At 53.2% G+C, this 27,738-nt stretch overlaps 1 protein-coding gene across 1 annotated transcript in view; it reads left to right on the forward strand.

Annotated features, from left to right (window-relative positions):
- Nucleotides 1-26,457, forward strand: part of BMP7 (bone morphogenetic protein 7) — an 85,359-nt gene extending 58,902 nt beyond the window's left edge. Inside the window, exons 4-7 of the mRNA XM_017648899.3 lie at nt 14,704-14,901; nt 21,201-21,277; nt 22,689-22,799; nt 25,839-26,457. Coding sequence (XP_017504388.1) covers nt 14,704-14,901; nt 21,201-21,277; nt 22,689-22,799; nt 25,839-25,988 — 536 coding nt within the window. The 3' untranslated portion in view covers nt 25,989-26,457. The remainder of the gene's footprint in view (nt 1-14,703; nt 14,902-21,200; nt 21,278-22,688; nt 22,800-25,838) is intronic.
- The last annotated feature ends 1,281 nt before the right edge of the window (nt 26,458-27,738 follow it).

Consider the following 27,738-nt stretch of genomic DNA (forward strand, 5'->3'; position numbering starts at 1 on the left):
TTCCTGAAAGTGACATGGTCTGTTTGCAGTTTAGTGAGCTACTGTCGCTTTGCCCTCTTTGCATTCCATCTGCACCTCCACAAACGGTACCCATGAGCACCAGTTCCCCTTGTCAGTACAAGCTCTCACCCTTGCCTATCTTTGCTAATCTGACAGGCGACAGACAGGATCGTACAGTTCTGCTCGCTTTCCCCTCTTATGAGTGAAGCTGAGCCCTTTCTATAAGCTATTTGCAGTTTCTCCCCTGGGCCCCGTTTGCTGGTAGCCTCTGCCCACTATTCTAATAGGGTGTTGGTCTTCTTTGTATTTTAGGGACATGGTCCTTTGGGATTTGAGCTGCAAATATTATCCCAGTTTTCAGATTTTCTTTTTGCTGTGGTTTTAATACTGGGTGATGCCAAGTGGATTGAGACAGTGTAGAGAAATTTTGTAACCTTCCCCTTTATCACTCCTGGGCTTTGGAGGGAAAAAAAGCTTCTTTCCTTCCTATCAGGGTAGCCTAGAGTTTCAGAACCCTCTCTGCCTGAGCTCAGAAAACCAGAATTACTTACCTAAGGCCACATGCGGTGTGGGGGGCGGCCACCAAGTATAGGACCACACCTGTCTTTCTACTGATGGCGTCCCCCCAACATCACCCCCACTTCCTTCTCCTTTCCATGCCCCTGACACTTAAAGGGGTGGGGGGGTCTTAGAAGGTGCTGGAGTTTCCCATTGCCCTTTGTTGGATTACTAAACTATGCCTGGTGGGCCAAATTCCACGTGACGCCTGTCTTTGTGAGACCCGTGAGCTAAGAATAGTTTTCACATATTTAAATGGCTGAGAAAAATCAAGAGTATATTTCATGACATGTAAAATTAGATAAAGTTTACATTTTGGTGTTCGTAAATTAAAGTTTATGAATACACAGCCTTACTCATTAACTGATGTGCCATCTTGTCTGCTTTTGTGCTGTAGCAATAATAGAGGAGTAGTTGTCACAGAAACTCTGTGGCCCACAAAGCTGAAAATATTTATGATTTTCGGAAATACTATTTACAGAAAAAGTTTGCCACCTCTGCTCTATACCACAATTTCTTACACTGTGTTCTGTGACAGTCCATGGGTGTGCCAGGGCCAAGGGAAGAATTTATGGTCAGTTAAGTGAGCAATGCTAGGTGGGTAAACTACAGAGGTTTCTCTGCAAGGACTTCCCAGAGCCTTTAGTTTGCCAGTGTCCACTGTGAATCTCTGGATGGAGAACAGAGCATAAGAGGAATTCCACACTTATTTGGCACTTGAGTGGCTCACCTCTTCTTTGGTCTTACAAGGCCCTGTGGGACATACCGGGGCTGAGGTGAAGATGACGTGCAGGTAGACCTCATTCCTCCCTTCGGAGCAGCCATTCCCCTGGACGTGTGGATATGGGCTAGACCGTCCACACCGACCCCAGTGGGTCCTGTGCTCCTCTGTTCTACCTGCCCTGCTGGCTCACAGTGGCCCAGATTTGGTTTTTTCTTAAGTGACACTCAACCCAGTTTCCTCAGTGCCGGGCTGTCGTCTTTCTCTTCCAAAGTCAGGGTCTCTGTGCCCCTTTTGTCCAGCTTCTGCCCCCTGTGGATAAGGCTTAGCGTTTATTGAGGGGGCACAGCCTGATGGTTTGTTAGAGCTTGGGCTCAGCAGCTGGCCGGACACCTGGGTTCAAATCCCAGGTCTGCTGTTTCTAGCCACCTGATCAAGGGTGAGTCACTTAATGTCCGTCATCTGGAAAATGGGGTTAATAATAGCTTCCACCTCCCAGGATGGCTGCGCAGGATTAGATGAGCTCATGCAAGTGAAGAGGTGAATTGCTCAACATGTGGTGGCTCCTAAGCACAAAATAAGTGCTTTATGCCATTGTCTCCTGTAATCCTCAGCATTATCCAGTGAGGCAGGTGCTGTCACTCACATGCCCATGGTACGGGTGAGGAAACGGAGGCCCCTGGGGAGCGCCAGCGCTCCCCATTCTGGCAGCCACCTGGGGATCCTGCTTCATCCACAGGGAGTGCATCCTAGTGGTCACAAGAAGCTGCCTAGAGTCAGAGCCAGGATTACTCACTTTACCCCTGACATGGTGCCCCATTTCCTGTCGCCCCCCCCTCAGATAGGCTCTGGGCTTGGATGTCTGTGCCGTGACATTTGGCTTGTCCAGGCGCTGTGCACGCTGAGGCAGACAGTTTAGTTTGGCTGCCCGGGTCGGGGAAGGACTACCCGCTTGGACTGCTGAGAAGGGGCAAAGGGTACAATGGCCAACTGGGCATATATGGTTTGGGGTCTTTTGGGGGATGAGATAAGAAGCTGGTGAGCCCAGCGTCTCCGAGGCCACAAGCTCCTGGCTATGAAGTTGTTTCCCCTCCCACTGGGCTCTGCAGCCAGTGTCAGCACCCCTCAGAGGCATGTTGAGCATACAGATTCCTGGGCTCCGATCCAGACACCCTGATGGCAAGTCCCTGAGGATGGGCCCAGAAAGCTGCATTTTCTTAGCAAGCTACAGGGTGACTTGGGATGTGGCCCAGTCATGCCCCATGTGTTGGGGTACCCTGTTAATAACATGGTACCCAGGCTGACCAGCTCTATTCCAGGTGTGTGTCTTAATCTTTTCATTTTAGATGCCTACACAGGTCCTTGACTCTGGAGCCATTTGCAGGTGTGCCAGCCCTGTGTCGTCTATAGAGCCCACCTGGTCACTGCCCCCGGGGCTCTCCTAGCGTTAACATAACCTCTTGAGTTTTGTGGCCTTGGGCAGCACCTGGAGAATCCGAGTCTGGCAGGGAAACCCATGCCCAGTCCACAGTGCCCAGTCTGGGAGGGGAGGAGACGGCCCCAATTCGGGGGCACAGCACCTCATCCTCATCCAGAGTGTAGATGCACCTTGCAGCAGGAGGTGGCTGTGAGCACATGGAGCCCCATCACCTTTCAGGGTCTCAGTTTCTCCAGCTTCCCATACAAGAGGCATGCTGACGACGTAGCGCGGGCAAGCTTGCTTCCATCTCAGTGTGACACAGATACCACAGACCTTTGAGAAAGCTTAGGTCTGGGGAGAGGTGAGCCTGCCATTCCCTGGGTCTCCAGATGCCGCCTGAGACCACCCAGGAGGGGAGCGTACTCCGTCTCTGCAGCTGCAGCCCTTCAGTGAGTCACCCTGGGGCGGCGCAGCTGGGCCTCCGCGTGCCTGTGCGGGGGAGAAGCCCATAAACTCTCTGGGCACCTGTGGCTCATCAGGACCCAGCTGGGGAGTGTCGTCTGGCTCCCCCAGGACAGGCCGTTGCAAGAAGGAGGGCTGGCGTCAACATGTCTTTCCCTTTGTACAGAAGAGAGGAAAGGCAGCCCACCCACAGGCTGCCCCTGGCCCAGGGACCGTGGCAGAGAAGTGGCACCCTGAGCGGGGGTGATGACCTGTTCCAGCCCACCAGCACGGAGGGCCAGCTGGCTGACAGGAGGCTGTCCTGACAGTGCCCTGGGAGCTGAACCCTCGCAGCAGGCACTGTCTCGGGGCTCCTGTGCAGGGTCACGTGGGGGACAGGCTAGCGGTCCCTGCACAGAGCCCAGAGCCAACGCCCTGGTGCTCTTTGGGGCAGCTCATTCATCTTGGGCAGCTGATGCGACCTCTGGGGGCTTTGTCCCTTCACCTGTTCCACAGGCGTGATAATGGTTGGGAGGAGAAAAGTGGGAATTCTGTACAGTGCTGAGCCTTGGGCCGACCTCCCTGTCTGTGCTCATGAGTGTTAGATAATCTCATTACTGCCATCTGCCTGTGTTGTCCTCACAGTGACTCTGTCCAGGTAGCACAGTTATTGCCAACATTGTAACAGATGAGGAAACTGAGGCTGAGAAGGTGGAGCAACTTGGCTGAAGTTGCTTGGCTCTGGGGAAGACCTGGGCTTCACTCAGCAAACTCAGTCCAAACCCCCAACCCCAAACCTCGCTGTTTGCTGGAAAACCTTCCCAAGAATGTGGTTACCGGGACCAGACTTGGTGGGGTGTGGGGGTGATTAATGAGCCCCTGCTGGGTACACGGCTGGCCCATCCAGGCGGCCCAGGACCCTATAGCATGCTGGTTCCCCCCAGCTGTTCTCACCACATTGCCTCTCCTGGGAAGGAAAGAGTTTAGAAAAAAACTCAGTAGCCAGTGAGCTTCCTGCAGGACTAATTGAAGGAGCCCACACCACAGAAGTGGCCAGGGCTGCACTTGACTTGCATGCAGGGCTCCTCCCTCCATTAAAAACATACTAAAAATTATGTTTTATGACATAAAAGATGAATATAATCCTGGTTGGATTAAAAATTAAAACATTATCTCCAGTACTAAAAAAATTCATGTTTCATCTTCTGATTTTAAGAGACATTAAAACATTTTCATAGGCCCCTAAAAGTACCAGGGCCTGGGCACCATGCCTGATGGGCAGGTTGGCCCTGGGCCCTGTATCCCAGGCCAGGGAGGGATGCTAATCCCTTCCTGCCCAGCAACTCGCTGTTAGAAGCAGTTTTGTACAACCGAGAGCCTCTTCACCCCACAAACGTGTGTGTGCACTTGGATGTGCCAGGGACTGTTGAGGCTACTGCCCGAACAGGACCAGGATTTTGCTGTCACATTGTGCACATTCTCATGGGAGGGCAGACAGTGGAGGGACCATATGCTGAAGGTCACAGATGAGGCTATGAAGGCAGGTTCTGAGGATGGCACGGGAGGGCTTCCTGCTGGAAGTCCTGGAGATGGGTACAGTCCCCAGTGCCTCCTGTCATTCCCAAGACAAGGACTCTGGCATCTTGTCTGAGTTTACAGGCCCCTCTCCCCTTCCTTATACAAAGAGGCGATGCTTGGAGGCTTAGGAGGGCAGCAGTCTGATCCTAGAAGACAATCTTGTGGCCTCACGGCCCGGCTCACACTCCTTGACGAGGGCCTTCAGCTGCTGCTCACAGTCCCCTGAGCTCTAAGCCCAGGAGGGCCCCTCTCCTCCGCCTGCCCCATCCCTGCTTCCTGAAGCCAGGCATGTGGGTGTTGTGGACACTTGTGTGCAAAGAGAGCCTCAGGCTTCTTTCCTTGGGCTCAAGAGCACGTGTCCTTCTTGATCACCCCAGATGGGATCGGATGGGTTGCAGGGCATTTAGAGGACTGAGGGCGGTGCTGTCCCGGGGTGAGGCTTGGCTGCGGCGGCTGGGGTGGGACCAGGGAGTAAGCTGTCGCCCACAGCAGCTGGGGCGGCTGAGCCCAGCAAGGCTGCGGGTGCTGAGTGATCCCGCCCACAGCGCAGCCGGCTCCCAGGTGCCTTCACCCTTGTGATTGCTTCACATCCTGTTTGTCCAGAAGCTGGAGAAGGGGAGGAAGGAGGCCTTGATGACCCAGACGCTGGGATTGATCCTTCTAGGCCTGGGTGGGCATTGAGTAATAGGGGCCAGCAGATGTCACAAGTGTTCCCTGTGTTCTCACTTGTCACTTGGGCCTTGGTCCATTGAGAGAAATGGCTGGAATTAATGTGTTTTGCACAATCCACAAGGAACACCCTTGTGCTGTGGGCCTCCAAGGAGCAACCAGTGGCTCTGGGCCTGGAAAACAAAGAAACCACAAGGAAACCAAGATGCTGCCCTCTCTGTGGGTGGGCTGCATCCTCTCCTTTCCCAGGAGGCCCCATTTGTGTTCCACACCCACTTCTGGGCATCTTCTGGGCTGGGTGGGCTGATTTTGCTCATGCCACCCAGGGCCTGCCAGCACTGGTCTGGTGGACGGGTTCATCCGTGTCCCCCGTTCACATCCCAGAGCCCTGCATCCACATGCTGCCCAGCCAGCTGTCCTCTGGGAAGGCCTCCGTGAATCCCTCCTATCCTCGGAGGCCCCATGGGTTATGCTCATCCACGCCTCTCTGTTCCTCTCTGCCTTTCTGTCCACCTGGACTCGGCGATCGTTCAGTGGTTGTCACTTCAGGCGAGCTTTTGCCGTCTGGAAATGTGGGATCAGGAAATCCACGTGAGGAGCAGTATACCGGATGGGGTCGGCACAGTGCCTGGCTCAGAGCAAGAGCTCCGTTCTGGTGGTTTCTCGTCTTCATTGTGGGTCAGCACTGAATAGGACCAACTGTCAGGAATACTTTCATTGGCAGATGACATACAACAGAGGCATCTTATCTCCTGGGGACATCTTTGGGTTTTTTCTACAAGACTGGAAGGAAGTGGATCTAGGGTTGGTTAGAGCAGAAGTCAGCAAGCTTCTTCTATGAAGAACCAGATAGTAAATATTTTAGGCTTTGTGCGTTACATGTTCTCTGCCACAGCTCCTCAACTCTGGGGTTACAGTGTGAAAGCAGATGGTAAAGGTGTACATGGATGTGCAAGGCTGTGTGTCAATAAAACTTTATTTGCAAGAACAGACAGTGGGCTGGATTTGGCCTGCAGGCTATAGTTGGCCAGCTCCTGGGCTAGAGTATCGACAGCAGGCAAGACTTTCCTTCCTGGCCCTACCACCTGAGTGTGTCCTAAAGTCATCACAGTTGGCAAGAAAGCTGCCTGCATGTTCCCAAGCGTGGAGGAAGGAAGCAGGTGGGCTGGATAAAGGATGCTGTCCTCTCATGCCTGCCTGTTTAGGGAGGAAGCCTGCAGCACCCGTCCTAGAAGCAGCTGCAGGTGGGGCTAGGAAGACCTGATTTGCAGCCTCCTTGGGTGGAGGAGGGCCTGTGGCATGGTGGTGGGGTCTGCCACTGGCTGTGCCTGAGAGCAGAGCCCTGCCAGAGAGCAGGAGTGGTGACTCGGGAACAGGTGGACACTAGGTGGGCAGAGACTGGGGCATGGAAGATTTCACTTCTGCTCTACATCAGAGACGAAAACACCCGTTCTCACAAAAAGCTGTATGTGAATGTTTCTCATGCTACCCGCGATCACCCAGACTGGAAGCAACCTGAACGTCCCTCACCGGGTGAACGGACCAGCACTGTGCATACATACTATAGAATTCTGCTCAGCAATAGAAAGCAACAAAGTGCTGAAACATGCAACCCTGTGGATGTATCTCAAAGACATGCAGATTCAAATAAGCCGTTGCAAGGGACAGTGGGAGTCCATTTACATGAAATGCCTGGAAAATGTAAAGCTATAGGGATAACAGGTCAGTGGTCGCCAAAGGCTGGGAGTGGGGGAAGGACATGACTAGAAGGCGGCGTTGCTCCATCTCAGCACTAAGCCAAACACCTTGGACTGGTTGCTTCTCTGCTGGGGAAGTCCTGTGCATACACGATGTTGAGCATCATCTCTGGCCTCCAGGCATGAGTAGCACCGTCCCTAAGCTTTGGAAAGCAAAAATGTCTCTAGGCCTTGTCACAGGTCCCCTGGGGAGTAGAGTCACCTCTGGTTTCCATGCCCTGAGATACAAGGCAGTACAGGGGACTCCTTCGGAGACGCTGGAGCTGTTCTTGTGTCAGTACAAGTGATTACATGAATCTATACATGTGTGAAGACCCATAGACCTACATGCAAAAAAGGTGAGTTTTACTCTCTGCTGATTTAAAAATGAAACTTTAAGAAAGCCAGACAACAAAAACAGATGCAAAATATCCCACAGAGAGGCCAGCCGTGAGCTCTACAGTAGAAGAAACCAGCACAGTCATTGCTCTGGACCCCCTTACCTGCCGTGGGGGGCCGCCCCCATCACATCCGCTGCAGCCCGCGGGGGATCAGTTATCATCGCACATCGGGAAATCCTTCCCATCCCAACTTAAGGAGCACCACTTGGCAGATAAAATGCAGGATATCCAGTTAAATTTGAATTTCAGATAAGTAACAAATAATTGCCAGATACAAGTATGTCCCACATATTGCAAACATTATTCATTTATCTGAAATTCACATTTTACCAGGCATATTTTTATTTGCAAAATCTGGCAACCCTATTCTTGGGCAAATGTTCAGGCTTTTTTTTTTTTTTTAAACTTTTCAGCTCTTGGTTAAAATATAAATCTTTTCCTACTTTCCCAAGGATACAAACCTTGTGGTTAAAATACTATGCTTATCCTTTTCCTCGTGCCTGCATTAGTTCACTCACCCACCTCAGTGTCTCTGCCTAATGCACGAGGCCTGGCTCTCTCTTCAGGGTGACTTGCTGGGACATTTAAAGACAAATAACCAAAGCAAATACTTGCGTGTGCTGAGGAAAGCCAATATATTGTAACACCATAAAATGGAAAGGAATTCTTCCCTCAGCCAACCCACATGTCCCCTCCTCCAGTAAAACGTTTCTCGGCCCTTTTTGGGGTATTAAAACAGAAATAAACTTTATGTATGTTCATACCCACATATGTTGGTATATGCTTTAAATTTCCTTTCTCCCATGTGCAATCACACTATATCATGTTCTTCCCCTCACTCAACAGCCCTTCCTTCTCTGGGCCTTGTTCCCATTGCAGCCCCCCACCCCGCCACCTTGGCGTGCAGAACAGTGGGTTCTGGGGTGCATGCGCCATGCAGTTACGAGCAGACAAATGAACTGTGTAGGTGGCTGGTTGGCACTGGATGCCGTGCTTCCTGATTTAATTACCTGGTCTGGGTAAAGAGCCACGCTGTCTCTGGGGCTTTGCTGTTAAAAATGCAACTGCAGTGCCTTGTCTCTGCGGGTTGGTCTAGCCTGGCTTAACTTCACGGGCACAACTGTGGCTCTCAACCGGGGATGTTTTGCCTCCCAGGGGACACATGATGATTTTTGGAGAGGTGCTCCTGGCATTAGAGGCCAGTGTTCTCCTTGTCCTGCAGTGCCTGTGGTGGCCCCCAGAGAATCACCCAGCCCAAACGCCCAGGGCTGTGTGCAGTCGTCTGTTTGGTGATGTGCAGTGGGCCCAGTCTAGAGTTCCCCTGTGCTGGGGCCACAGGAGAAAGGAGCCCACTGCACCTGATTGCTGAGCTTGTTGGAACAGTGTGCAGGGCCCAGGGAGGCTGCCAGGGTGCTGTGGGGTCCCGAGGTGGGTGTGGTGGCAGGGGACTCATTTCGAGGCCACCACTTGGCTGCAGCTCTCCCAGCATCTGTACCCCACACGCCACCCCAAGTGGGACTCTGACCATGACCTGGCCACGGCCCCACCTCCAGACCCCCTGCGGCTGCCATCATACCTACCACCTGATCCAGAGCCCCTGCCTTGTAGCCTTACCACCTGTCACTGTCCCCTGCCGGGCTCTTTGATGTTCCTCAGATGTGCTGCATTCAGGCCTGTCTGCCACACTTGGCATTTGCAATTCCCTCCGCCCGGATGCCTGTGGCTGAGAAGTGCCCTCTGGCTGGTGCCCCATCCCTGCCCCCGGCTGCTCCGTAGTTCTCACCACCGCCTGGCACAACACTCCTGAGCCAATCTCACTGCTGAGCTCCCGGGATGGCAGCCCTGTTTGGGTTCCTCTCGGAACCCCACACTCAGTCCAGCACTGGGCACACAGTAGGGGTTTCATAGGTAGTTGTCGAGTGAACTAATAAATGAATAGCAAAGTGGTCGTGCAAGCCTGGGACACAGAGCCTAAGTGCCCGTTGGCGGGAGAAGAGGAGCAAAGGAATTTCCAGATCCGAGGCTCCTCTGTGGCCCTGGGGGGAGGGTCAGTGTGTCCCACTGAGGCAGAAAGGCGTCCACGGCCGACTGCATAAAATCCAGGCTTATGTGAAACAGCAGCGCCAGCAGGGCCGCGATCCCAAGGATCTGCAGTGTTTCTGGGGCTGCATGTGTGTGGCCGGCTGGCTTCCCGGGGTGCGACCCACACGGGGCCCTGTTCTTAGGCCTTGTGCTTGATTCGAGGCTCTTCTGCTACCTTCTTGAAATTCATGATCACTTCCAGCCAAGGAGTCCTGTGCTTTCATTCTGCTCTGGACCCTGCAGATTGAGTAGCCATTCTTGGTGCCTGGGGACGGCTGGAAGATTGGACCCTCTTCCAGCACCCCAAGTGGGTTCTGTGTGGGAGGTTCCAGGGGACCCACTTTCTTCTCTGCACTTTGTTCTTTTCTCAGATACTGGCTGGTGTTTCTGTAACTCCCATCACCCCAAGGAAAAGCCAGTGGGGATGAACCCAGTTCAGAGTCTTTCATTCCCAATTCTTCCAAATAACCGTGGTCGCATATCTGACATTTCAGGGAATTCCAGGGAGGAAGAGACCTGCCACTGGGAGGAAGCTGTCTGCTACCCACCCCCGGGCTGCCCTTTGCAGATGTGGCCCTGGCCCAGGGGTTCTCCGGGCTCACGTGCAAAATAAGGTTGTTTTGGGGCTCCCCATGTTGGGGAACCTCGACTCCTGCTTAGCACCAGCATGCGGGGTGGCCTAGGAGGGAGGCATGGGTGTTTCCGCAGGAGAAGGGCATGCTGGTGTCGTGGCTGTGGGCATGGGCTTTGGCTCCCCACAGACCAGGGTTTGAACCCTGGCTTCTCCACTAACCAGCTGCAAGGCTTTAAGCACAGAGCCTGTTTCTCTCTGTAAAGTGAGGTCACAGTGTCCACCCTTGGGACTGGGTTGTGGGTTGAGTGGGCTGTGAGCATTCCATCTGTTTCGGCACGGGAGGCATTCATTCATTTTGTAAATTATCATCAAGCGCCAAAAATTTCAGGCACCGTGGTAGGCGTCATTATTTATTAACAAATCTGTGCCCCAGGCTTCAGCTGGTGGGTCATTCCTGTCTCTCCCACCCCCACCCTTTTAGAAATTGAGATACAATTCACATTAACATTAAATTAACCATTTTAAAGTATACAGCCAATAATTTCTAGTACAGTCATGTTGTTGTGCACCCACCCCACCACCTAATTCCAGAACATTTCCATCGCCTCCAAAAGCAACTTTCTGTCCATTAACACTCACTGCCCCCAGTCCCTTCCCTCCCACAACCCCTGGCAACCACTAATTTACTTTCTGTTTCTATGGATTTGCCTATTCTGGACATTTCATATGCATGAACCATACAGTACATGATGCTTTGTGACTGGTGTCTTTCACTGAGTGTAATGTTTTCAAGGTCTGTACATGTTGCAGCATTTATCAGCACTTCATTCCTTTTTATGGTGAATAATATTCCATTGCACGATGTACCACGTCTTGCTTATCTGTTCATTAGCTGGCAGACGTTTGGATTGTTTCCACCTTTTGACCTCTGTGAATAATGCTGCTGTAAATACTGGTGTACAGATTTTCATGTGAACCTTTGTTTTCAGTTCTCTTGGGTATATACCTGAGAGTGGAATTGTTGGGCAATAAGCTTCAGGGCTGGGTTGATCTAGTGGCTCAGTGATGTCACCAGAAACCCTGTGTCTGTCTGTCTGCTCTTCCTTTCTCCATATCAGCCCCATTTGAAAATAGGGTTCCTCTGTGGTTGCCAGATGGTGGCTGCTTCTGAGGCTCCATGCATCCTCCCTCAGTCCTGTCCAGGGAGAAAGAAGGTTGCTTCGGGATGTTAGAGAGGGATGTTTCTCTGCCAGAAACGTCCAGGAAACCTACCCTCCGTTCATTGGCTGAACTGGGTCATGTGCCCTTCACTGAGCCAATCACTGTAGCCAGAGGATTCGCTGGTGTCTGTTCGACCCTAGGCCCCACCCCTATGGCCAGGGTGGGGGTCTGCTAAGGTCCCCCAGCTGAAGTGAAAATTGGGTTGGGTCCCAAGGAGAGGGGGGCATGGCTGAGGTTAAACGGCATTATCCCCATTTTACAGACAGGAAATCGAGGCCGCAGCATGCGATTCCACCTCTCCACCCACACAGGCTGGCAGCGGCAGATGTGGGTGTAAGCCCCCCGGAGGCCCTCTTTCCCCTCTGTCCGCCTGTTTCTCAGCTGAGGTTGTGGGTCCCTGGACCCCACTGTCCTAACAGCTGCTTTTGCGAGCCGGGTACCCTCCCTCAGAGGTATGGCCGCTGCCCCCAGCGCTGAGATTTACTATTTCTGGAACAGCAGGCGAGGCATTTTTACATTGCTCTAAAAACCTTCCAGGGGGGAAACAATTCCTAGGGGCCCAGCTTTCACGGTTTCTTTTATAGAATCATTCAAATTATAGATGGGTGAACTTGGGCAAACCCCACTGAAGAATGCAGGAGACCCAAACATGAACAGGGGTTCGGGTAATGATGCAGTGGTGGATGGGAAACTCGCTTTTTAAACATCAGTTGTTAAAAAAAACTGAAGGGAACCCCCTGGCGCTGATCCGGTCCCTGGGAGGCTGGCTTTCTTGACTCTGGCCATCTGCTGGTGAAGTTAATTCCAGATGTGCATGGTGCTCAGGGCTCCAGAGGTGCTGCTTTTCCTGGCCTCTGACCCCTCTCACTCACCTTGAGGGCATCCTCTCTGTTGTGGTTATGCAGCATGACCTGGGTTCAAATCGTGCTCCGTCACCGCCAAGCTGGGTGTCCCTGGGCAGGTTACTCAGTCTCTCTGAGATGTTCTGTCATGAGATAGGCTCTCTTGCCATGTGTCTTGCTTTATCTGTCTTTGGAATACTTATCACCAGCAGATGTGACAGTAAATGCACATTGACCAGTGGCCTCACTGTTGTCAGAGCCGGAGACGGCCTGTCCTCACCATTGTTGCCCTCGGCCATTGGCAGAGCAGAGACAGGCAGAGTGATTGCTCTGTCTGCTTTCCCCTCTGTCTCCAGGGCCCCTTATGCTCTTGGTGTGCCCCTTCCTCCTGCCCAGGCTGCTTCTAGACCCGCCCTCACTGGCAGCCCTGCCCAGCCTTTGCCACATTCCCCTGATTTCTCAGTGGAGGCAGGCACCAGGGCTTAGCCGTCACATTACATGGCTAGCTACAAACTTGCCCCAGGTGAGTTCCACCCATGTCCATGCTGGCCCGGAGCCAGCATTTATCTAGCACTTTCCATGTGTAAAGCTCTGCTCTGAGGAGCATCTGTGTGTTGACTGGCAGAGGCAGGACTTGAACCCAGGAAGTCTGGCACTGGGCCCGAGCACGTCTGGGTTCCAAGTCTGTCTCCTGCTGGATCAGGAGCCACACCTAGGCTGGCCTCTTGGGTGTCAGGTGGTCATTTCAGGCCACAGCTGCTCAACTACGTGGCATCTCATCCTCCATCCGGGCCTCCCCTCCCCCAGCGCCTGCCTCGGTGTCCCCATGCTGTCCACGGTCTCTCTTCTTCCAAGTGCTCGGGCCCAGTGCATGGAAATCACTTGTGACACCTCGCTTTCTCACACCTTTCACACCCAGTCCCTCAGCAAACTCCATCTGATTCCTTCAGAACAGATCCAGCATCTGTCGTGTTCCAGGAGGGATGTTGTGTTCAGTTCTGTGGCATGGGGCGAAACGGGAACAGTACTCGGTACCTCCCTTGACATTTTCTTCTGCAACTTGCCATGAATCTGTAATGATTTCAAAACAAAACGCTAAAAATAAACTGTATTCTAAAGATGGGTTTAAAGCATGAACTATGGCGGACCTGACATTTCTGACCATCTCCGCCCCCATGGCCCTGCTCCAGGCCCCTTGTCACCTCTCCCTGGCCTGTTCTATCACTTCCACCTGGCCTGCCTTGGCCACCCTGGCCCTGCAGTCCTGTCTCCAGGGGCAGGTGGTCCCCCAAGGTGGTCTCCAGAGACCCACACCCCATGGTTGCCACTCACACAGCTGTGCTAGCGCCGGTTTTTATTTGCTCACAGTCTGAAGGCTGGACGAGTGAAATCAAGGTGCCTGGGGCTGCACTCCTTCCAGGGGCTCCAGTGAGGGGTCCTTCATGCCTCTTCCAGCACCTGGCCTGCTTTGGTGTTCTTGGCGTCCGTCTTCATGTGGCTGTCTTCCCTGTGCGTGTACACGTGTGCGTGCGTAGGCGTGGGTGCGCATGTCTCTGTGTCTTCATGGGGCCTTTTCTAAGGTTACCAGTCACGGGATTGGCCCTGCCTAATCCAGCATGACCTCGTTACAACTAATTACATGGCAAAGACGCTATTTCCAAATACAAGCACATCCTGAGGTTCTGGGTAAATGAATCTGGGGGGGACACCTTTCAACCTGGTGAACAGAGTAAAAGCAAAGTGCCTGCAGTTGCCCACAGGACACTACGTTCTGCACCCAGACAGCCCTGACCGCCCACTGGCCCCTGCCTCTGCTCCTCATAACCCCTTGAACACACCCGCCTTGCTCCCACCCCCAGGCCTTTGCTTGTGGCGTGGTCCGCTGGAGGGCCCCTCCCCAGACCCCCACATGGCCCCCTCCCTCACTGTTGGCCAGTTCTCTGCTCCCTTCCATGCAGAAGGTACTAGTCATTAGGGCTGCTGTCAACTGTCCCCACCCTCCTTAGCACCAAGCACGATTGTCCCCACCCCATGAAATTAGGTGCCTCACATGACCTGTTTTGGCCAATGCAATGTGAGTGGAACTTCCATTAGCCTGAGACCTGCAACACCTCAGCCTGGCTCCTACCACACGTACACGCACATGCACACACAATGCATGCACACATACCGCGTTGGGCTACCTGCAGTGTGTGTTGCCTGCCTGCCTGCCTGCCCCACCAGCATGCATGCCCAGAGGACAGGGAGTTTTCCATGTGGTGCACTGCTGTGTTCCAAACTCCTAAAACAAGCTGGCATAGTGCAGGTGCTGGATAAAAACTCCCTGGATGGATGAACAGTGCATGCATGATGAACTCATGGTCGAACCATGAGGCAGGAATGAAATCCCATCCGTGCAGCCATGCCCTGCTGACTGCTTCTCCTGTAACTGATCTTTGCATTTGGCTGCTTCCGGTCTAGGGCAGAGCATCAACCCCAAGCTGGCGGGCCTGATTGGGCGGCACGGGCCTCAGAACAAGCAGCCCTTCATGGTGGCCTTCTTCAAGGCCACGGAGGTCCACCTGCGCAGCACCCGCTCCACGGGGGGCAAGCAGCGCAGCCAGAACCGCTCCAAGACGCCCAAGAACCAGGAGGCCCTGCGGGTGGCCAACGTGGCAGGTATGCTAGGGTGGGAGTTAGGTCACAGACCCTGAAGAGCCCACAGTGGCCCCAGAGGGACAGTCATGTGCTCAACAGATGATTCTGGAACCGGTGCAGCAGGAAGCAGAACCCACAAAAACCCCTCCTGCACACAGAGTTCACCATCTTAACTGTGTTAAAGTAATAATTTCATTTAGAAATGCAAGGAGCAAAATATTAGCCTAACAGGATGCCAGTCTTGTCTAAATAGACAGAACCAGGGCTTCACTAATGGCTACAAAGAGATGAAAGAAAACTGGGAAAACAAGTGTGAAAAAGCTCTGCACCAGCTTCCCCAGGGAGGCCACTGCCTGGGGGGCGGAAGTGGGAAGTTTATTGTATGTTTAATTATATTTCTTAAAATATTTGAAATGCAAGGCAATTTTTAATACTTGTTAAATATGGGTGGTGGGGTTTTTTTGGTATATTACAGGGGACACTTTTGGGTTTGTTGGAAATGTTTTAAGTGGAAAAAAAAAGATCAATAGAGGTTGAGGTGCATTTGGGGAGATTCTTTAGGTTTGTTTGGAATGTTTCATTATGATAAGTAAAAACAAAGTAAATATAAAGGTAACATTTTCATAGCCTGTGATGCAAGGCTGAACAGGAACACTGAAATTCATGCATTCCCCACAGGAAACTCCCAGAGGCTTGCAGCGTTTAGGTCCTCATTGTAGGGTGGACAGAGCTTAGCACAGGTTCTGTGGGTCCTTGAGCTCCAAGGAGCACGGCCTCCCATTTTACAGAGGAGGCAAACTTGGGCTCAGAGAAGTTAAGTAACTTGTCCAAGGGCTCAGAGCAAGTGAGTGACGGCTCTGGGATTCCAGCCTGGAAAGTTTGCTTGTCTATTGCTCTGGATATTCTTCCCTGTTTGGTGTTCCAGGAGGCATATACCTTACTCAAGGAGCGTCGGTGTCCCCAACAATCCTGTTAAGCATCTTCTAACAACTTACCAGCCATTTGCTAAGTCCTGGGTGGGCTTTTTTGTCCCAGTACTGTGGCTTGGCTGGGACGTGGTCCCTTTCCCACAGGCCGATCGAGCAGCAAGATGTTGATGGCATCTGGTGGCCTGGGATTGCTGGCATGATTTGGGGGCTGAGCTGGCCTGGACCAGCCTCTCCAGCACTGTGGACACCTGTGGACCGCATGCCTACAGCCCTGCCCTGCCCCATGCTCTTCTGCATGTTAGGTGCTGCCTCTGCTAGTGGAAGGTGCATCTTGATTTTCCCCCAGGCTAAAAAGAAAGCTTCAAATAACCCCATGAACAGCTGTTTTCCCAGTAGATTGTAGAGATGACCGGCCAGATCTGAAGAGTCCAGCTTGTGGCTGGAAGAAACTGCCCCCACCCCCCACCCCACAATCCCTCGTCCTCTCACCTCGGCTGTGCTGCAGCCCAGAGAGGTGTTTCCCTGGCTCTGCAGGACGCCGCTCACCGCAGGCAGAATAATGCTGTCGCTCCACCAGGATGCCCTTGTTAATTCCAGGAACTGGTGAATATGTTATTTTACATGGCCAGGTGAATTAAGGTTGTAAATCAGCTGAGCTTAAATTAGGGAGATGATTCTGTCCAGGTGGCCCAGTGGCACAATAATCGTATGGGTCCTTAAAGGGGGAGAATCTTTGCTAGTTGTCAGAAAAATGAGAGGATAGAGGGAGGAGCTGAGAGATGTGATTTGGCTGGCTTTGGAGAAGGAACGGCCATGAGCCAAGGACTGTGGGCAGCTTCCACACACTGGGAAAGACAAGGAAATGGATTCTCCCCTGGGACCTCCAGGAGGAACACAGTCCTGCCAACCCCTGGCATTTGCCCTCGTGAGCCTGGGTTGGACTTCAGAACTGCAACACTGGAAGATAATAAGTTTGTACTGTTTGCAGCTGCTATGTCGGTGGTCATTTATTAAATCAGCAATAAGAAACCAGTGTATTGTTGCTTGCAAAGTGATTTGCACGTTGCCCCGAGGTGGGCTACATCCATCCAGCATGCATCTCCCATAGCTCTGGGCTGGGTGTGAGGCAGGAACCAGCCCCACTGGCTGTGTTGAGGGCGCTGAATTAAGCTCGTCAGCTCGCCTGGTTCCTGGGCCCCAGATCGTCCCAAGGAATCACAGAAGGAGGGTGTGGGCGTTCAGACATGTGGTGGTGAGGTGGCAAAGCAGCCCCCACCCCAAATTAACCTTATACTGTCATGAGCGTCTTTCACCCACCTAAACCCATTTTGAAATTTCTGTTCTGCTTTGAGGGAGAAGAAAAGCATGGTTGCCATGGTTCTTGAGGTTTTTCAGAGCAGGGCTCCCTGCTCCTGGGACCCTCAGATGGACTTCGGAGCATGTGTATGGCTTGGAGTTTGCGTGCTAGGATTTTGTAGGGATTCTGACAGGTGGATTCATTCTTCTAGGCCTCCCAAAGGGGTGTGTGGTACCCCAAACCAACTGAATCCCTTCATTTCTATTGGAAACCTCCTCTTTGCTGGGCTCTTGGGGGTCAGGGGTCAGTGGAGAAAGCCATGGTCTGCCTCAAGACTCATGGCAGGCAGGGGGTGGCCATCATTGAGTCACACTTAATAACAGGCCTGAGAGCTGGGAGATGGTGACTAGGGACTGACGCATTCTGGGGGTGACTTGGAGGGTGTTCAGAGAAGACTCACCAGCTGAGAGCTTTGGGCCAAGCGGGTGCCCACAAGGCCGGGCTGGGCTCGCTCCATGTGAGCAGTCAGGAGTGGGGCCCACAGGGAGGTGCAGAGGCCCCTTAGAGGGCAGGAGCAGGCTGTGGTCTCTGGGCCCAGGGGAGGGCGGGGCTGGCGAGATGAATGAGATCAGGTGTCCCGTTGGGAGCCGCATCTAGAGCTTGAACTTCATCCCAAGCCAGTTTGAAGAACTGCAGAGGTTCAAGAAGTGGTCTGGGGTGCAAGTGATCCGATGCTCCTTCTGCTGCACTGGGTGGTGGGGAGCAGGGCAGGGCACTCAGGGAGGACCAAGCAGGGAGACTTGTCCGAGGCTTTTCCGTATCAGTCAGGCAGGAACTGCGGCTCGGTTCCAGCCCAGCACAGATTCCAGGTCCTGCAGGTCTACCAGGTGTACCTTGGTGACGAAGGGGGAGGGCCTAGGCCTCAAAGCTTCGGGTTTGGCACCTGGTTTCCCCACCACACCCTCACCAAGTCCCCATGTACATGCCCCCAGGACGAGCCCCTCACCACCTCAAAGGGCAGCTGCTCTACCTTCCCTGTAAACTGCCTCCTTCCTGTAGATTTCTGCTTCCTGGCCCTGTTTGAAGGTCATCTAAACTTTCCTGGAACTTTTAAGGAAAAAAAAAAAAACACAGCCTGGGTCCCACCACAGGCTTATTAGTAAAACAGAATCTCTGAGATAGAGAAAGTGTGTGTGTTTGCCTCGTGTGATGGGGCCACACACGTGGAGTGCTGGCTCACGCGGCCGTGGAGGGACACATGCTCCAGCATGCCGCCCGTACGAGGCTTTCCTTGCTGCAGGCTAACTGTCCCCCAGCCCGCCCTGGCCTTCAGCTGCTCTTCAGACAGTGGGGTTTGGGGTCAAGAGGCTGCATCTCTCGCCTCCCTTACAGTCCCTTCTCCCCACCCACATTCAGCCCCAACGCCCTGGTAATTAGGCACCTTCGCCACGTGACCGGTGGGGTCGGAGCTGAGCCCCAGCACTGGTTGTAACTTGTCAGCTGGGTGGGGGCGGTGGCCTGGGAGAAGCATCCCTGTAGCCTCCAGGCTGCTGTTGGCAGGGTAGGGGGTGCCAGGCTGCAGAGACGGGAGGCTGGGAGCCGGCTTCTTGAGCGTCTCCTCTTTCCTAGCCTGTCTGCTAATGAGAGGTCAGCGTACAACAAGAGCTCTGCCCTCTTTCTCCTGCAGCAGCCACGATCCAAGGAAGCCATAGGCGGCAGGTTCCTGAGGGCAGGCCCGGTGCCCACCCCACACACCTGCCTGAAACCAGCTTCATGAGTGGTTCACGGCCTTGGTCTGTTGGGCCTTGGGTTTCACCATAATGCCAAATAGCGTTGCTCTGCCTGGACAGGGTTGGGAAACGTGACACTCAGGCTGCCACTTGCCCTTCACCTGCTCCTGGCAGACTCGGTCGCTGCAAGAGCTGTCACATAGCTCGGGCTACTTTCAGGGCACCAAGCACCGAGCAGCAATGTTGGCACTTGACCCAAAGCTTTTTTGCCACATCCTTGGCCAAAGAAGATGTGCCCAGACCTTTGTGTTGTTCAGGCTGCTTCACACAACATCACTGGCTGAGGGCTGCTCCCCCTGCCTCCCTCCCCCTGCCCCTTCCTGGTAGGGAGGGTGAACAGGCTCATGGATTCACACTGCAGCCTGTGGCTGTGGGCATCGCCCCAGCGACAGAACCCGTCTTGGGTTTCCACAGTGCATTCCCGGCGGTGCAGTGAATGGGCCAGTGGGTTTCTGTGGCTCTTCTCCGATGGCTCCCTCGACCTTCCCCCGCAGCTGAGACCCACAGGTGGGGAAGGGGCGCCTGGGATCAGGCAGACCCTCACCGCTGCTCGACCTTCCTAACCTCCGCCACCCTCTAGCCATGGAGCTCAGTCCGCCACAGTGGACCTTCCACCCCATGCGTGCTGCTGGCAGCCCACTCGCCCTTACTCCCGGAGGGCCCTGGGACCTGGCTCTGCCCCTCTGTCACCCTGCCAGGGTTCTTGCTGATGTCATGGAAGTTAGCCTCCTCTCCTATCCTCTGCGTGCCTCCCCAGGAGCACCCCTCCCTTGGTCCCCATCCTGGCCTGCTCCCTCACTCTTTCTGGTTCTGCCACAACCATCACCTCCTCAGAAGGGTCTTCTGCACACCTCCCTGGCTGCACCCCCTTCCTGTCCCCTCCCTGCTTTTCCCCATAGTGCTCATCTCAATGGGATGTAATTTATGTTTACTTGTTTATGTACCTGCCTCTCTTCCTGGAAGATAAGCACCTCTGTGGCAGGGCTTTGTGTTGCTCACGCCTGTAGCTCTGATGCCAGAAAGAGCATCTGCAAACCAGTAGACACTCTGACCATTTGTATGGGTGAGTGGGTGAATGAATGAGTGAGTGGGTGAATGAATGAGTGAGTGGGTGAATGGGTGGGGTGCACCACACACCAAGGTCACGAGGGCCAAGCCCCCTGAAGGCGAGGGCTCCCTGCCCCCAGCTGCTCTGAGTGTCTCCTGCGAGCCAGGATCCCTCCTATGACGACACAGGCAATTCTGTTGTAATGAATTGAATATAATTTTTCTATTGGTTTGTTTAGCTTTAAAAACTGCTTTTCTGAACTACAAATACAAAGCTATGTGTAAAATTGAGAATATTCTAAAGAGCCCATGAACGAAGTGGCAGCATGTGACTGACCGCATCCAGACCTGCGCACTGGTTCAGCTCAGACCTATGCGTTTGCTGGACACCCGCTGACCGTTCTCTGGTCCTGGCCACACCCTCTGCTCTCCGCTCCCCTCCGCCCGTCTGCCGTACTCCTTTTCTCTTTCTGTGTCCCAGCCTCACCCCCCTGCCTCTCAATTTCAAAGTTGTTCTCAACTTGGGCGTAGCCCAGGGGGCTGTACATTGAATGAGCAAGTGTGTGTGTGTGTCAGGGAAGGGGAGGCATGGAGAGAGACACAGACGGAGACAGAGAGCTATCTGCATGTTTACAAAGTCAGTCCCTAACCCAAATGCCAACACACTTTACATACTTTTGGAAAATCCCGGTGCATAATTTTCGCTCCTCAGAGGAAAGCTCCCGTAAAACCTCCCGTAGTGTGTTTTACAGGAAGGTCAGTGGAATTTGACTTTCTGCCCCCTCATTTCTCCTGGGCGGTGGGGGCTTTGTCCCACACCCTGTCTGTGCCCCTCTTGTCCTTTCCAGAGGGGTAAGCACTGTGGCGTGTGCCGGCCTTCCAGGCAGGGTTGGTAGGGAGCAGAGCCCTCTGAGCAGGTCCCTGCAGCCAGCGCTGTGGGGTATGGACGGATTTGGTTCCCATGTGGACACTGGGTGATGTCGGTATCTAAACAAGACATGTGCGTAAGAAAAACCAGTGTCCACAGAAGGATCCAGAGAGTGCGTGAGCTAAGACTGTGTGAGGGGCTGGGGGCACAGGCACCTCCCTTACTGATGGAGGTGGGTTTTTAAGGCTACAGGGGCTTTTGTATCAGGGGAGTCGCCCTCCAGCCATCTGGGTTCGCCTGTGCTCACACCACTTCCTTAGGCCCAGGAGATTTTCATATGTGTTTCCTTTTCCTCTGTGCATTCTGCTGTCCTGCTTCCTGTCATGCAGAAAACAGCAGCAGTGACCAAAGGCAGGCCTGTAAGAAGCACGAGCTTTACGTCAGCTTCCGAGACCTGGGATGGCAGGTAAGGAGGGTGGCTGGGTCTGCCCCAGATGTTGGCGGCCCCTGGTGTGGGCTCCCCCAGGGCAGAGGGGTTGCGTCCCATGTGTGCAGTGAGTTGTGTTTCTCATCTACACCATTTAAGACTCTGGTGTCAGGTGTCCTAACCAGAGCAGAGAATTTAGGTTCAGCATACAGAAACTCAAGGGCAGAAATGGGGTTGAGACTCAAGCTAGAACCAGAAACCCCAACACTTTGGATGCTGAACCCCATTCTACATGTCCATTCTGCAGCTGGTTGCTTCTCTCAGACATGGCCGAGCCCGTGTGCTACAGTACAGCTGCTGGAGAGCCCAGGTCCCACTGTCTGCCTGTCTGTCCCTCCTTCCCCTTCAGTGATTGAGAATCCCAGGGAAGGAACTGATTGGCCCAGCTCAGGTCAGGTGCTTGTTCCTGGACCAATCAGCTGTTTCAGGGGTGGAATCATTGCTACAGAAACACAGCTGCCCCCTCTGGAACCATTTGGAGGAAGAGGGGTAAAGGTCAGGGAATGAATCCTGGAGAAAGAGTGAGGGTCCTATAATCTAGCAACTATTTTTGTGTTTCTGTACCATTCTGGGCCGTTTTCTAGGCACTGGAGATGCAGCAGAGGACATTGCAGTGTGCCACCCTCGTGGAGCTCAAATAGCCCAGGATAGGGGGTTTTCATAAGGTTATTAGGGCCGCTGGTTTTGTTGTTCACCCCTCAGCAAGCTTGTGGTTCAGTGGGAGTCCAGATTCTTCTCTGGGGAGCGTGCACAAATACGCCCTCAGGGCGCTTGTGCGCGCAGCCAACTTGGAGCCCTCCTGCTTCTGTCTGCGTTCCTAAAACACTGATGGTCTAAGGGACGCCAGGCAATGCTTGTGTTCTAGTGCTGGAGCACAGCCCCAAACTCCAGGATCTCTGCTGGAAGATTCCATGTACATGAGTCAATCAAAGGAGTGTATTTATTGCTAGAACGGTATTTCTGTGTTAACGTGGCCCTGAAGGCAAAGCATGCTTTGGGGAGCAGCCCACGCGTACCAGGCACTGCAGGCCGTGTACACTGTAGCGTAATTCTCACCATTGTGGCATAGTCTCCCTCGCAGGTCGGGGAACCCAGGCGTGGAGGCTTTGTTTAAGCACTCTGCTGATGTGCTGTCACCTAGTAGGGGTGAAGTCGGTGCCACCTCCCTCTCTCTGCCACCTTCTGAGAAAGCCATGCAAGCATCCATTCTGGGCCAGCTCAGCCCTGCCATAGCCTTTCCCCCATTTTGCATTCTTTTGGGACCATGAAAGGCTGCCACTCACTTCCGCCTCTGCAGGATCCCTGGCTGCTGGCAGGCCGGGCCCCTGTGGCCACGTGTTGCCGTGGTTCTGGGTGCGGCCGACCCCAGCGCTCTCCTCTTTCCCTGCAGGACTGGATCATCGCGCCCGAAGGCTATGCCGCGTACTACTGTGAGGGGGAATGTGCCTTCCCTCTGAACTCCTACATGAATGCTACCAACCACGCCATCGTGCAGACACTGGTGAGTCGGCCTGTGCGCCAGCTGGGCTGCGTTGAGCTCTGGGCAGCAGGGCCACCATAGCCTGCCTGGTGCCCCCCAGGCTGGGGCCAGATGGGAGAGAGCATAGGTCTTGAGCATCTTTGTTATTGGGGTCCCTTCCTCCGTAAAAAGAGATTAAAAGCTATTCTGTAACTGCGTTGGCATAGAGAGGTGTATAATCTTCGACCCTGAAGTTCATGTACTTCTCCTAATGTTAAAAGAACTTGGGACAGTTTCAAGGGCTCCTTCCTGAAGGTGTCTTGGGCAGTGATCATGGTGCCTAGTGGGGAGGGGGGCCCCGGCCCTGCCTCTGTCTGGGGGCTGCTGTCCTTGGTCATCAGCATGTCTGCTCCACGGCCACAAGCTTCACCTGCCTCCCGGTGTCTGGGCTTCCCCTGTGTCTGGTGGCCTAGAGAGCTTGTCCGCTCCCAGAGCTCATGGCTTTGCCTCCTTGCCTCGAACTTCATGGTTCAGTCGTCAGGGGTGTTTTATCGAGTGTCCGCTGCATGTGGACCCTGCACTGGGGCCTAAGGATGCTGCAGGGAACAGAGCAGATGTGGTCCCTTCCCTCAGGGCCTCAATCACTGGAGGAGGAAACAGTCAAGTCAACAAGGACACTTGGTGGAAGTGATGGGAAGATGACAAGCAGGACAGGAGGATGGAGGTGGACGAGCCTTGGGCTCTCTCAGGTTGGACCTTATGCGGTCACTGGGGGACTCAGTGTGGCAGTGAGATTAAAGCTCTCTGCCGGGTGCCCCAGCATGGGGGCCACGTGATAGATGTGGTTTTTACTGTTGTGCTCACAGGAGTGGTAAGGGTCAGGGCCTTGCTGCTTTCACTTAGAATCTACGGTTCGGGGACCTTGGTTATCCAGCTCCCTGCGTGAGCGCTATCTAGGCCTCCTCGGACAGTCAGTCACCCTCCCTGGCCTGAATGAATGCTTCTGGTGGCAGAGCTCACGCCCCAGGGCCGCTCTGTCCCGCCGTTCTGTGGGTCACACAGCTCTCTGCTGCCTCTGTTCCGTGTTCAGCCCCCTCTTCCCCATGGGTGACATCTGGGCAGAAGGCTCCCCTTTTCCTTTCGTTCGGACCGTGTCCCACCCTGGAGGGAAGACCTCTTTTTACCAGGGCCTTCCCAGGGCCCTCCCTCCCCAGCAGGAAACTCTGAAGCCCTTTCAGGACTGAAAGTCCTTGGGCTGGAAATGAATAGTCCAGCCAGTCTGTTCCTTGGCCTGACCTGGTTCCTGGGCCAGTGTCCCCTCCAAGGTCCTCCTCCAAGAACCCTCAGCTCTCTGGGCACACCCCGACTGTCCTCTGACCTCTGCCTTCATGGCCCCTGGCTCAGGAGCCTGGCTGCCCTGTGACTACCCACGCAGTCCGCGTTGCACCAGAGAGTGCCAGGGTCGGAATGAATCCCCCGATTATTCTGAAATGAGGGTTCTGTGGTCACCTTTTAAAAAGGAGTGAATCCTGGCCTCCCAGAGAAATAGAGGAAATGAGCTGACATCTGAGATTTGCTTTCAAATTATCCAAGAATGGAGGAGGTGGAGGAAGGTTTATATTGGTAAGGCTTGAAATTGTCCATAATAAAAAGTTTTAGAAGTGTGCCGGCCTATGTCAGAGGTTATAGACTGGAGGCCTGTGAGCAGAGAGAGAGGCTCAGGCAAAAAGTACTTTCACTTGGTGGATGTGGTGTGTTGGGAACTTGGAAGTTTCACATAAAAACAAAACATAACTGAGTCTCTGGCCTGCCCTGAACACTTCGGCTCATCTGATTAGCCTGGCTTTGATTTGGCGACGCTAAGCTGGAGGCCTTCTCTCGTTAGCTTGCCCCAGTCCTCACTCTTCCCTGTTGTGTTACCACTCCAGGCCTACTTCCACGTCCAGGGGCACTTGTGTGGTCCCTGCAGGCATCTGAGTGTGTTTGCCCGACCCTCATCCTCTGTAAACATGCACAGAAGCCCGTGAACAAGACATAGCAGAAGACCTGAATGCCAGGCTTACCTTCTAGGCCCTCTACTTTCTTGTTGCTGTCCAACCAAGTGTTTGCCAAATTCCTTGCCTCTTACTTGTATTGCCTAAGAGGCAAAATAATCTAGTGCCGTCTAGTACCGTCTATAGTAACCACTTTACAAGTGCCTCTTGAGCACTTGAAACGTGGCTAGTCCGAACCGAGATGCTTTGTAAGTATAAAATACACATTGGTTTGAAGTCTTCGTGCAAAACAAAAAAGGTAAAATAGCTCATTCATGATTTTGTGTGTTCTGTGTATGTTGAAATGATAATATTTTTGAAATACGGGTTAAATGTAATATATCATTTCAGTTAATTTCACCTGTTGTTTTTTTTTTCTGTCCATTCAAATGTGGCTGCTAGGACATTTTAAATTACAGGTGTGACTTGCGTTGTATTGTTCTTGGCTAGAATAGGTCTAGCCAGAGGTCAACAATGTTTTTCTGAAAGAGGCCAGATGGTAAATATTTTTGACTTTGAGAGTGGGATTCTGCTGTTGTCATGTACAAGCAGCCCTTGCCTCGAGGTGAATGGATGCGCGGGGCTGTGTGCCAATAAAACCATACTCACAAAAACCAGCCATGGGGCAGGATTTAGCCTGCAGGGTAGCCCAGGGGTCCTCAGCTTGGGGCAGTGTTGCCTCCCAGGTATATTTGGCAATATCTGGAGACGTACTTGGTTGTCAGGATTGTGGGGTGGGGTTGCAGGCTTCTGACTTCTCGTGGGTGGAGCCCAGGGGGGCACAGGATGGACCCTGCCACGGAGAACTGACTGGCCACTACCCTCACAGCTCCATGCCGTGCAGACCTCCCTGCTTTGATTCCCTTGTCTGTAAAACATGATCTCAGAACTGAGTGAGCTCCACGTAACATGCTCAGAACTGGGAGTGCGTGGGATGGTCACACAGTCATTTTGCCCAAGCAGTAGGTGTTCCTCATAGGAACGAGGTGGCCAGAGAGGAGTGACTCACCGCCTTTCCCGGCTGCCAACATTGTGGTGTGTGTTCCAGGTCCACTTTATCAACCCAGATACGGTGCCCAAGCCCTGCTGCGCTCCAACTCAGCTCAACGCCATCTCTGTCCTCTACTTCGACGACAGCTCCAACGTCATCCTGAAGAAATACAGGAACATGGTCGTGCGGGCCTGCGGCTGCCACTAGCACCTCCCAGAAGTCAGACCCTTTGGGGCCACGTTTCTCTGGACCCTGGGTCCTCCCACCGCCCAACCTTGGCAAGGCACCTGTGGACCACCCGCCTCTGGCGAGACCTTCCCTTCCCCTCCCCGACTTGAACGGTGCAGGAGTGACAAGGAACGTGAGAGGCAAACGACTTTGGATCAGTCTTTTGTCAGCATCCTGTGGACAAGATCCTACAAGCTGCTGCAGGCCAAACCTTACAGGAACATATTATATCTATAAAGAGAAATTGCCTGGCCAGTCATTGGCTGTAAAGCCTCAGCCGTGTGCTGACTCGTTTCCAGGGGTAGTGAGCGCCCTTCAGCCAGGCTGCCCAGTAGCAGGAGGAAGCCGGTGCGGAGAGGGGTGGGCACGTCTGTGTCTGTGCTAGAGGAAAACCCGGACGGAAGTTCCTGTAATAAATGTCACAATAAAACGAATGAATGAAAATGGTTAGGATGTTACAGATATATTTTCCTAAACAGTTTATCCCCATTTCTTGGTTTACTCTGATTTCATAAACAGAAGCTGTGGCGGGTGGAGGGAAAGGAGGCCCCTCCTGCACCATCCCATTCCCGTTTCATCCTGAGGCTCGCAGAAGCCCAGTTTACGGAGACTTGCCCAAACCCAAGATTTGGCTTGGGGGGTGAGAGCAAATTTCTGCTCAGAGGAGTGCGTATGGTGATCTTGAAGGAAAAATATGTTCCATCGTTCAGCTGGGTGCATGGTGGCAGAAATTAAAATAGGCCTGTGAAGGGCTGGCAGATGTTTGGAATTGGTTTTCCTGCTGTCCCCATAGTAGGAGTGCAGGAAGACAGCGACCGGGACAGAACTTGCAACTCGACTTTGAACTCTAGCCAACGTAGACCTAGTTAAAGCAGCCCCCAAAGAAACAGCTCTTGATGGGCTGCGGCGGGGAGGGGTCCTACCAGCCCCCACACCGGCTCCTCCGTTACTCACCGAGAATGGTTTTCGTCCCCTGTGAGGGCCACCATGGCCACCTCTTTTCACTCCCAAATCCCTATGGAGGGCTTTGCAAATGATCTTACCCAGGAAGTGCTGTGGTGGGAAGTCTCCTGGCTGCTTGCTTTGCCACATGCAAATCTTGAACAGAAGGATCTACAGGCCATTTTGAGAATGATGCCCGAATCAGGTAGCCTGACTTGAAGGTGCCATTTCTGATGTGGTTTTGGTGTGAGCCTCCCTCACTCTGGCCATTGGGTCCCCTAAATGGTGTGTCCCCAGCCTCCAGCTCCACAAGGCCTTGTGGAGCACGGGACTGGCTGTGAACAAAGGGCAGGGCTACCCAGGGGAGGACTGTGGCCCCTGGAATCCAGACCAGTGGGAACCTGTTTCTCCACCTTGATCAAGTTGGGTCCTAGAAACTCTGGGGCCCTGTTTTCATTTTCCTTAATTTTTTTCTTCAAGTAGCTTAGGCTGTATGTAGCCTTCACTCTGCCTGGTCAATGGGGAAAAGTCACTGTTTTTGTTATATTTGTTTTATCTGTTGGCAGATCTGGGGATTTTTGTGTGATTCCCTTTTGGTGCAAGTTGTCTCACCACCTACCCTCCAGCCAGCCTCTGGCTAGCGTCATTTGTACATTGAAACATGTAAATAGTTGTTACAAAACAAAGAAATTATTTATGTCCATTTGAAGCTCATATTACACCCTCATCCAATCCCTTGTTCAAGACGATGAGCTTGCTTCCCTCTAACCTGTTTGTTTTCTTATTT

Source organism: Manis javanica, chromosome 5 (assembly GCF_040802235.1).
Source record: "Manis javanica isolate MJ-LG chromosome 5, MJ_LKY, whole genome shotgun sequence".
In the NCBI taxonomy this organism is placed as follows: domain Eukaryota; kingdom Metazoa; phylum Chordata; class Mammalia; order Pholidota; family Manidae; genus Manis; species Manis javanica.